Consider the following 10,440-nt stretch of genomic DNA (forward strand, 5'->3'; position numbering starts at 1 on the left):
TCTAAAAAGTTTAAATAACAGATTACAAATGTACTTATTTGTTACAAACGTATTTTGATGTGATTTTTTGGGGTGTTGTGTTGCACAAAACACTTTTAAACCTTTGAAACATGACAACATGATCCATGGTACATGACCCTCGCTCACAGACACAGAGATGGTAGTAGTCTGAAATCCATCTTTTGAAAGATAGTGGGCATGTGAGGGGGGGCAAATCTGCCATTGAGAAAATTCCACCCAGCTTTCATGAGGTCAAGTGTAAATTAGAATACACCCAAAACATTTTTGAACGCAAAAGAAAAACAGGAAGATTGTGCATCTTTGAAGATTTTGGACACAAGGGCATAATATTCATTTATATATTTGATAGGTACAACGAATAGTTGAATATTATGGTCATCTTGTTGTTGGTGTGGCTTCCAAATCCAAACATATACCTGACGAGTGCTTCAACAATTTTCTACTTCAGTTACAAAATACACTAGACACAATAATCCATGGGCAGGAATATAAGCACGGTCAAAGACTTCAATAATCTCACAATCACAGGCAGCGTATGATGACATTTAACCAATCAAAAACCAGGACTAATGGCAGTCATTGTTTGTCCTAGTTAAGCGTTAAAGGTTCAGTGTGTAGAGTTTGGTGACATCTAGTGGTGAAGTGTCATGTTGCAGCTGAACACCCCTCACCTCACCCTCCCTGTGGTGGCTTCAGTTGTCCTAAAAACTCAAAAGGTTTAGTTTGTTCAGTTTGGACGACTGTAAAAAACATGGCAGCCTCCGAAAAGGGACCAACTACCGATGTAAATATAAAGTATTTAAATATAAAGGGTCCATTCTAGGAAGCAATAATTAGTACATTTTAGATAATTACACACTAGTGAAAACACTAGGATTATTATATATTCAATTCCTGCCAGTATATCCCTTTCACCTAAATCTTTAAAAATACTGATCCTTGTTTTTGTTGTGTGTGTCACTTTATGTTGTGAATTGCTCAGAGGCCGGAAGTGAACAGTGTGTGAGCAGCAGTGAACTTGACGGTTTGCAGCACTGTTTCTCGGGAATCACGTGGTGTGTGGGTGTGGGCACAGTATAAGTACAGTTCAGGAAGAAACACACAGACACACACTGAACACCACACAGCGAGATGATCCACCTCTGATTGTTATCCACGGATCATCTACAGGGACAAGCACAAGGTAACGTGTTCAAATGTCTGTGTGGAAGGGAAGGCTCTGCTTTGTTATGGAAGTACGGTGTGTGTGTGTGTGTGTGTGTGTGTGTGTGTGTGTGTGTGTGTGTGTGTGTGTGTGTGTGTGTGTGTGTGTGTGTGTGTGTGTGTGGTGTTCATGCACCAACTTCAAACATTAGAAATACACGGGGACAAGAAGAAATGAATGGTGGTGTGTTACTGGTTGTTACGAACTCTAATAGTTCTTCTGAGGGGAGATTAAGGGAAACTGTGAGTCTCCATTTTTTGGCAGCACATGTAAAAGTAGACGCAGCCTGAAATCACACACATTTTAAAAGTTCATCATAGTTTTGATCTATGTGTGTATTTATATTTACATCAGGAGCAGGTCCTCTCTACCGAGGCTGCCATGTTTCCTGTAGTAGCCCAGACTGGACAAACTGAACCTTACGAGTTTTTATGAAAACTGAAGGTTACCACAGGTTCTCTGTCTTGTTTGGAAGAGGAGGATGAGGTGAGGGGTGTTCAGCTGCACCATGACACATCACGTCTAGATTCAATTTGTAGAATTGAACCTTTAAAAGGAACTAAGTATAAATATTTTTCCAAACTCGAATGCAATAATCTTCAATTAAGCAGTTTTCAGGTTTTAAACCCTTTTTCTACCACCACTGTTTCCACCGCTGTCCCTATGACAGTTTGCAAAACGAGTGTAAAAGTGATGTGATTGTGCTGCAAGGTCACTGTTTGTGTTGGGAACTTCCAGATGGCCCAGTGGCAGCAGCTGCTCAAGCTGAACTTACTCCAGGGCGGCTTGGCTCAACTGTACGAGAGGAAATTCCCCCGACACATTCGCCACTCCCTCTGCTTCTGCATAGAGAGCCAGGACTGGTGAGACCGACACAGTGACACTCACAGAGTGGCAGATTGTACCGATGCCCAGATGATGAAAACACAGACGCTCAATTAACTGAATGATATGGTTTATCTTTTGCACAAGATATTAATTGATAGTATAATTCTTTACATCTTTGTGGACAATGTACACACATCAAAGTATATACAGTATTGAATTATTGCTATACAACAATAACATTGACAAATAAATAGATAAGGAAAAAGGCAAAAAAATGCAATAAAAGATAATTAATGTTACAAATCCACTTGGGTGAAGGCGGAGCTCCCCCTCCTGTTTGAACTTGATGTACTTGGCTTATTGGACGACTCCCCTCACTTTAGTTTTATCAGTATCTTCTCATTCAGCACATGCAGAAAGACACAACCCTTCATCTAAAGTGGATCTTTCTGTTGCTTTGCTTCAGGGATTCAGCAGCTGTGGATAAAAACAAAGCAGGCGCGTGTTTCCGTGCACTCCTGCAGTATTTGGAACAGCAGTGGAACCGCTTTGCTCAGGAGAGCAACATTTTGCATGGCCCTGATTTTCCAGGGATGAAGGACTACTTGCTGGTAGGAGAGACGTCCTGTATCACTGCTACATTTAGGATGATTTATGATATTGAGAGGATTGACACAACTTTTTCTTTTGGGTTTGTTCATTATGATTCAGGCACACTTTCGAGATGAGCCACGGAACCTGGCCATAATCCTCTCTGAATGTTTACGAGAGGAAAAGAAAATCCTGGCTTCCGCTTCTCCAGAACAGGTAAAACTAGAATGGCTCTCGGTGCAGAGCAAACCTCCACCAGGGCCCGACAGTCTGATCTATCAATCCCTTAAATATGCCTGATTGTTTTTAAATCAAGATCCGCAAGTTATTCCCTTGGAGAATGGTGAAAATGTTGAAAACCACAACATCTCACAATGTTTAAGAAATGCTAAAAAAAAAAATTCCAGCGCCAAAATGTAACGTGTTCTTCCCCCGACACGCACCACATCCTTCCATCGAGTTTCATGCCAATGCGTTGTGTTGTTTTTGTGTAATCTTGCTTATAACAAATAAATAAACCAACAAACTACATAAGGTCCTCGGTGGAGGTGATGAATAATAACTTCTATTCACGTCTGATCAAGTGCTGTGAAGATGAATCTTATATCCCTGTTACTCTGATAAACAGATGCACTTCTGTCTGTGAGCCTTTTGTTTGTCAGAATCACCGCTGAACCCCACAAATGGGAAAAGAGAGAGAAACATCTTTTTGTCGTTTTTCTCAGGGTTGTGAAAGTGCAGCTGTGGAACACAAGCTGACAGAGTTGGACAACGGAGTGAATGAGCTGAAACAGCAGACTTTGGTGAACTCCCTCTTTCTGTTCTGTGATGTCTCAGTTGTTTGTAGTTCATCCTGGAGAATCTTAATTTATTGTCTCTACATTTGTGAACTTTAACGCAGGAGCTAAAGAAGGAGATAAAGTCACTGGAGGACATGTATGAAAACTACGACTACTTAGAGAAAACCTGGCAAAGCAAAGGTACGGCAGCGGACGTGAGGATTGTTTTTAGGATTGAGTTCATGCTTCATGTTTATCTCGTTTGTCTTCATCAGAGGAACAGTGTGTGGGGTTGGCCCAGTCCCACGCTGCTGGGAGAGGGGAGTGTCTGAACCAGGCCAATTTTATCCTACAAAAAGAACAGGTACTGTAGATGCAGCTTTGAGTTGTTGTCATTGACGCGGCACACGTGTATATGAATGAAGGATTTATTCTCTTGTTATTACGCCACAAACTGTCAAAAATTACTTGTTTACAGTCAAACTTGTATGAAACCCCCCCAAATGATGACTGTAAGCAGATAACTTGATCACTATATCCACGGTTTCCACTGGAAAACACGTTTATATAAAATACAGAACAATACCCAATGTTTCCTGTTTCTTTGCAGACGGTGCTTCTGGAAATAGTGAACGTTTTAAAACGGGCAGAGCAGACGGTGGCAGCTCTCACTGAAGTCGAGCTGCCTGAGTGGAAGCGCCGACAGCAGATGTCCTGCATTGGAAGTCCGGTCGACACCAGTCTGGACCACCTCCAGAAGTGGTGAGGCCCCCCCCCCCAGCAGTGCTCCGACCTTTTCACATTTAATATTTCACATTGACTCGGATACTTTGTGTGTAGCATCTTTCTGTTCCGACCATAACACTTCATTGTTGATGACAGACATGTATTCTGTGTGTCTGTGTATGTGTGTGTGTGTGTATGTGTGTGTGTGTGTGTGTGTGTGTGTGTGTGTGTGTGTGTGTGTGTGTGTGTGTGTGTGTGTGTGTGTGTGTTCTTATGTGCAGGTTCACCACTGTGGCAGAGGTGCTGCTACAGGTTCGCCAGCAGCTGCAGAAACTACAAGACCACAACAAGAAGTACAACGGCACTGATGCCTCCAGCCTCCTGGGAGCACACGAGGAGCTCACACTGTCCTTGCTCACGTTGCTTCTTGCAAAGTGAGACACGGCATCAGGACTCGTCTATATTATACACACACACACACACACACACACACACACACACACACACACACACACACACACACACACACACACACACACACACACACACACACACACACACACACACACACACACACACTTTAAACATTGTTGTGGTCTTGTGTTATAGCGCTCTAGTGGTGGAGAAACAACCTGTGATGTCGAGTACACCACAACGACCTCTGATAGTGAAGACTGGAGTACGGTTCTCAGCGACAGTTCGGTGAGGACACACCTGCATATGTTTTTATATTTGAATTAAATATTCTCCACTGTGGAGTGATTTCACATCTAGTTTATAGAAAATTGGATTTGGTTTTTTTAAGCTTTATCGTAACGTTGATTTCTAAATTAACTGTCTACCGTAAAAAAAATGTCAAGATGAAGTAGTTTTTATCTCTTTTCAGAGTCAAAAAGTCACCGTCTGTGAGCTTTAAACATGTTATTGTAATAGATGTGTGCTTTGGTCGTTACTTTTGGTCTTTGTAGCTGAATCTACACACTTGTTACACATCACTTCTGTGTGGAATAAATATCATGACTCTGAAGTTGTATATTCAGTATTATTTGGGGGTTACTGAGGGGGAGATCACTCATTGAGAGAATAATTGTGATTTAAGAACTGATTTTCTTCTCAGGTTCTTGGCAAACCTCCCTGAATTCAAGGGCCTGCTCAAAGTCAAAGCTGTGTTTGACAAGTAAGTCAAAGATCCAGTTTAAACTTGAGCTTGTTGTATTGAATTTTCCTTTTGAATGACACTGTTTCTTCGTTTCTCTCGTAAAAAATCAAGGGATGTTGAAGAAATCTTGACCATCAATCGGTAGGTAAAAGCTACCGTAAACGCTGATCACTCATAAATACTCTCGTTCTTGGAACACTGATTCATTCCCATATGTTTTGTAGGCTCCGTCAGTTTCGTTTCCTCAGAGACGTCACTAAGGTTTTGGATGTGGACGAACCTGGTGGAGACTTGGTGGCAGAATTTGCTCACATGGTATGAAATATTACACTTTGTATTTATGAACAATACACGTATGATTGTTGTACATTAAATAATGTTGTTTTTTTCCTACATTTTCAGTCACTCAAGGAAAGCAGAGTAAAACGTGAGGTAAGAGGAGACATTCATATTCATAACTTAAATAAAAATCACTTTCTTATATTTCAACATAAAGTACAAAGTGCCTGACATGAAGAAAACAAACGAGCTTTCACCGTGTCACCTTATTTAAACACTTAGTTTTAATGTTGCCCTCCAGGTTTGAACTATCAACATGTGAGTGGTACTGAAGTACTATTGAAATAAATCCGTGCCTTACAAATGGTCAAGTAAATTTTCCTCCAAATTTTGAAACAACCTTGAAATATTCTCATTTAAATAAGGTGATACGGGGAATGCTCCCTCTTCTTCATCTCAGGTGTTTCTTTGTGTGTTGAATGCGAAACAGACGTGAACTGTGCTGCATCATTTTGTTATGTAGTATCGGACTTTGTTCTTACTAAGCGTCTTTGCTTACAAATACTTACAGTGTCAGATTCTTTTACCCTCCTTTAACAATGTGCTGTTCTTCCTTTTATCAGAGTCGAGTGATCGTGACGGAGGAACTCCACATCGTTAAGTTCGTGACAGAGTTTCAGTTCGCTGGACTCGGGTGTAACATCGAGGTGAGTGGACATGAACTTTAAATAAACAGCAGTTTCCTTTTCCACTTCGGTGAAGCACTGGAAAACGGTGCTCAGGCAGTAAATTGAATGTTCTCCTCCCGTGTGGACCCAGGCCAGCTCGCTGCCGGTGGTTGTCGTCTCCAGCAGTAATCAGATGCCGGCTGCCTGGGCCTCGGTCATGTGGTGCAATGTGTTGTCCAGCAGCGAACCGAGGGTAATGCCATTACACCTCAACACAGCAAAGAAACAATATCAGGACGTGTAGCTGCAGCTAAAAAGGTTCAGTGTGTAGAATTCAGTGACATCTAGTGGTGAAGTGCTGAACACCCCTCGCCTCCCCCTCCCCTTCCAAAAGAGAAGCTGTGGCAGCCTCCTGTTGTTGTATTAAAAACTCAAAAGAAGTTTAGTTTGTCCAGTTTGGGCTACTGTAAAAAACATGGCAGCCTCCGTAGAGAGGACCCGATACAAATATAAAGTATTAAATATGAAGGAATCATTCTGGGGTGAAGAAAACAACCATTTTTACGATTTAGATGAAACACAATAGGATTATTTTATGTAAAATTTCTGCCAATAGATCCCTTTCACTTAAATCTTACACACTGGACCTTTTAAGACACATCCATATTGCACCCAACACTCATACTTGCTCATTGTAACGTTTGTTTGCTTGTGCACTTAATTGTTTAGTGTTGTCCTTCATTCCTTGAATCCTATTTGCAAAGAAGTGACGTCTAGTTTCAAATCCTCGCCACAAAAACTGTGTCAAATCTCTCATTTTGTTCTTCAGAACCTGTTGTTGTTCCTGGAGCCCCCCCCCCTCGCCTGGCAGCAGCTGTCCCAGGTTCTGAGCTGGCAGTTCTTGTCCGTTGGCCAACGAGGACTCGATGAAAACCAGCTCTCTATGCTCCGGGACAGAATTGTGGGTGAGTTTCTGGCTGCCCCCTGAACCAAGCCACTGTCCTGTGGGATCCTGCAAACAGATCAGCCTCTGTTCATCTGAATCGACTTTTAGAGCAAATTTAAATAGCAATATACTAGTAGCTATTGGAGACGTGCACGGCTTTCAGACATGCTCTGCTGGAAATATTCCTCAAATTTACCAGAGGAGCTGGAAAAAAAGCAAATGTCCAAGTAAGACACATTCCAGAATTTTTTGGGATTTGAAATTGGAAAGAGACAGACTGCTGGTCCTCCTATTTGGTGTCTTTATGCTAAGCTAAGCTAACCAGGTTAACATGAGCAGGATCCTCTCATCTAACTCCCAGCATGAAGTGGGAGTTTTCCAAAATCTCAAGCTATTCCTTTAAAACACCATCACTGTCATCGAAGCCAGCGTCTCCAGGCACGCAGTCATTACTCTGTCAGTGGATAATCCCAATAAAACCAGCCTGTGATTATTTAATTTACTGTACATGGTTCTTGTGCTCATTCCCTGTAAAGATACGTCCTTATTAACGTAACCGAGTTTCTCCTCAGATGCTCCTGAAGGTCTCGTTCATTGGGACCGATTCAAGGTGAGAGTTAAACAAGATCCTCCCCATATTGTTGATTAGTCAGTGTGTTGTTGATTGTGTGTGTGTGTGTGTGTGTGTGTGTGTGTGTGTGTGTGTGTGTGTGTGTGTGTGTGTGTGTGTGTGTGTTGTTGATTGTGTGTGTGTGTGTGTGTGTGTGTGTGAATATGCTCTTTACATGTTGCCTTTTGCTTTCCTGCGTGTCAGAATGAAAGTACCTGGACTTGGATCGATGGAATCCTGGATTTGATCAAGAGACACTTGGTGGATCTTTGGCGTGACGGGTAACACACATCTTAAAGCATGCTTGTAAAGTGTCATTGTGTGTAATCACATCGTCCTCAGATAATAACCACGTGGACAAGGAGATTTTGGTTCAGGTCACTTTGCTTCTCAGTTGACAAACCGTGTGGGTTTCAGGCACATCATGGGGTTCGTGAGCAGGAAGAGAACAAATGTGCTGCTGCGGGCAAAACCGACCGGGACCTTTCTGCTCCGCTTCAGCGAGAGCAACAAGGAAGGAGCCATCACGTTCAGCTGGGTCGACCACGCCAAAGGTGGTGGGTTTCTCCAGAAATATTTTCATGTCCATTTCAGTCGTTTCACATCAGCCCACACATCTGATTTCTGAGCTGCACGACTCGTTTTTAAATCCTTTTAAATTTCTGTCGTTTATTCTCACTGTAACTGTGTAAAATGGCAAAACACAGTGAGAGTTAAACCAGGACATGGAAACTTGATGCACCATTTGCTTGAGTAGACGCAGAGAATAGAACCAGAGCTGCTGCTGCTCCACTAACGCGATGCTCACACACAAACGTCTGAGTACATAAAAAAACAATACACAATGTAAAACTGATTGTTCTCTCTGCTCCTCTCGTCTGTTTGCTTCCTCACTAGAGCCCCAACTGCATGCGGTGGATCCCTACACCAAGGATGATCTGTCCAAAATGTCCATGCCAGACTCGATTTGCCGCTACAGTGTGAAAGAGGAGGGGAACCCGACCAGGAATCCGCTGCTCTATCTTTACCCAGACATCCACAGAGACGCTGCCTTTGGACTCAGCGGTATCGTCTCTTACTTGAATCTCACCCTTACAATCCGAACACATTATTCCCCAAGTGTCTTATTCAATGACAAATGGATTTTGAACGTCACCGTTGTAAAGCCAGTGGAAGCAAACGATCGTTGTTGAACGTGATCTAATTCCTAATCGTCTATCTTTGCAGGGACCAACTTTTCTGCACAAACAAACGGATATATTGGGAGGACACTCGTCCCCACCTCAGTGTAAGTTCAGAATTAAACCGAACACACACACGAGTTAATGTTTTTCGCATCACAGTTATTTGTCCACTCTGTTTTGTTTCCTGCTGTACAGTACAAATGCAATGTGTTTTTCACCTGCAGCTTTCCTACACCACCTTCATCTCCGCAGCTGCAGATGGAAGTCGACCCAGAATCCAGTGTGAGTTTTACTGCGCCAATTTGGTCTCATTCACGCCAAAATACAATTGGACAGGCAGGGCACAGAGGGGTACTAATGAGAGAGATGGGTATCTCCCCATTTCAGTCATCACAGATTTTTTCAAATAGGAAATTGGTCAGATTTTCTTTTTTCAGACTTTGACTCTGCAATTAATGTAAATATTGTTTTTCCTGTAGGCAGAGGAACCTTGGCGGGCTCAGGAACTCTTTCATCATCAACTAGATGTACCTGGATCTCCTGTCTGGTCTCCTCCAGCTGCTCCGTCGACTGAGGTCAACTTCTATGATCCTTGTCTCAACATCTGAAAAGGGGCTGGCGTCCAGAGGCAAAAAGTTATTGTTGCTACACAATGATTTTACTCTAAATCTTTTACTTTAAATATAGATTTGATTCTACTCGTACAATGACCAAAGTGTGAAGTACGAGCATTTTACTGTATATGTACATACAAACGTAAATGATGACTCAATTAACTGGGCGGCTTAAAGATCTTGGTAAATGGTAAATGTATATAATACCCAATGATAAGATGCTGGCTAATGTATTTTATTATGTTGAATATTTGCACCAACTTTGTGCCTCAGGTTTCTGAAGCTGTTGAGCAAATGATGATGATGATGATAAATGATGGTGATGACAAATGATGATGATAAATGATGATGCTGTACTACCAACGTTTATTACTTTTGTTTGTTAAAATAGATATTTGATTGCACCCCATTCTCAAAAGAAGTATTTCTCTTCAGCACGGAACCAATAGTTACAATTTTATTTATTGGACAGAAACATTCAGCGGTCTTGTGTCTCACGTGCTTGTTTAAAAAAAAAAAAAATATCAACCTGATTTCCATGCTAGAAAAAGACTCGGCGATTATATAGAGGGGAAACATTTATTTAAAAAGGTCTGCATATCATTTTCCATCTACTGAAATCAGTATTCAGGGGTTAACCTGTTGATTGTAATCAGTTGTATAACTGACACACACACACACACACACACACACACACACACACACACACACACACACACACACACACACACACACACACACACACACACACACACACACACACACACACACACACACACACACACACACACACCATGAATCATAGTGAGCTGCAGCTTCCTGTTAAAATGA

General features: G+C 42.0%; 1 protein-coding gene across 2 annotated transcripts; it reads left to right on the plus strand.

Annotated features, from left to right (window-relative positions):
• Positions 1-1,069: 1,069 nt before the first annotated feature.
• LOC118119965 (signal transducer and activator of transcription 1-alpha/beta-like) lies at positions 1,070-10,013 on the plus strand. 2 transcript variants are annotated; one of them, XM_035174484.2, is made up of 24 exons: positions 1,070-1,204; positions 1,964-2,088; positions 2,520-2,664; positions 2,765-2,860; positions 3,370-3,447; positions 3,546-3,624; positions 3,699-3,787; positions 4,034-4,185; positions 4,431-4,583; positions 4,759-4,851; positions 5,267-5,326; positions 5,420-5,449; positions 5,533-5,623; positions 5,711-5,740; positions 6,211-6,294; positions 6,407-6,508; positions 7,085-7,220; positions 7,774-7,811; positions 8,016-8,092; positions 8,229-8,368; positions 8,709-8,876; positions 9,039-9,099; positions 9,220-9,277; positions 9,475-10,013. In XM_035174484.2, exons 2-24 carry the CDS (start codon positions 1,964-1,966, stop codon positions 9,601-9,603), a joined length of 2,214 nt encoding a protein of 737 aa, XP_035030375.1. In that variant the 5' UTR covers positions 1,070-1,204; the 3' UTR covers positions 9,604-10,013. The 2 variants fall into 2 exon arrangements, with proteins under 2 accessions (XP_035030375.1, XP_035030376.1); XM_035174485.2 differs by having other exon boundaries at positions 8,229-8,365.
• Positions 10,014-10,440: the final 427 nt, after the last annotated feature.

Source organism: Hippoglossus stenolepis, chromosome 13 (assembly GCF_022539355.2).
Source record: "Hippoglossus stenolepis isolate QCI-W04-F060 chromosome 13, HSTE1.2, whole genome shotgun sequence".
NCBI classification, from domain to species: Eukaryota; Metazoa; Chordata; class Actinopteri; order Pleuronectiformes; family Pleuronectidae; genus Hippoglossus; species Hippoglossus stenolepis.

Excerpts from the sequence above, each read along its gene's own strand:
- LOC118119965 (XM_035174484.2), top strand. The coding sequence starts at position 1,964 with ATGGCCCAGTGGCAGCAGCTGCTCAAGCTGAACTTACTCCAGGGCGGC. Across the intron at positions 3,448-3,545 it reads AGCTGAAACAGCAGACTTTG|GAGCTAAAGAAGGAGATAAA; the intron begins GTGAACTCCCTC and ends ACTTTAACGCAG. Across the intron at positions 4,186-4,430 it reads CTGGACCACCTCCAGAAGTG|GTTCACCACTGTGGCAGAGG; the intron begins GTGAGGCCCCCC and ends TCTTATGTGCAG.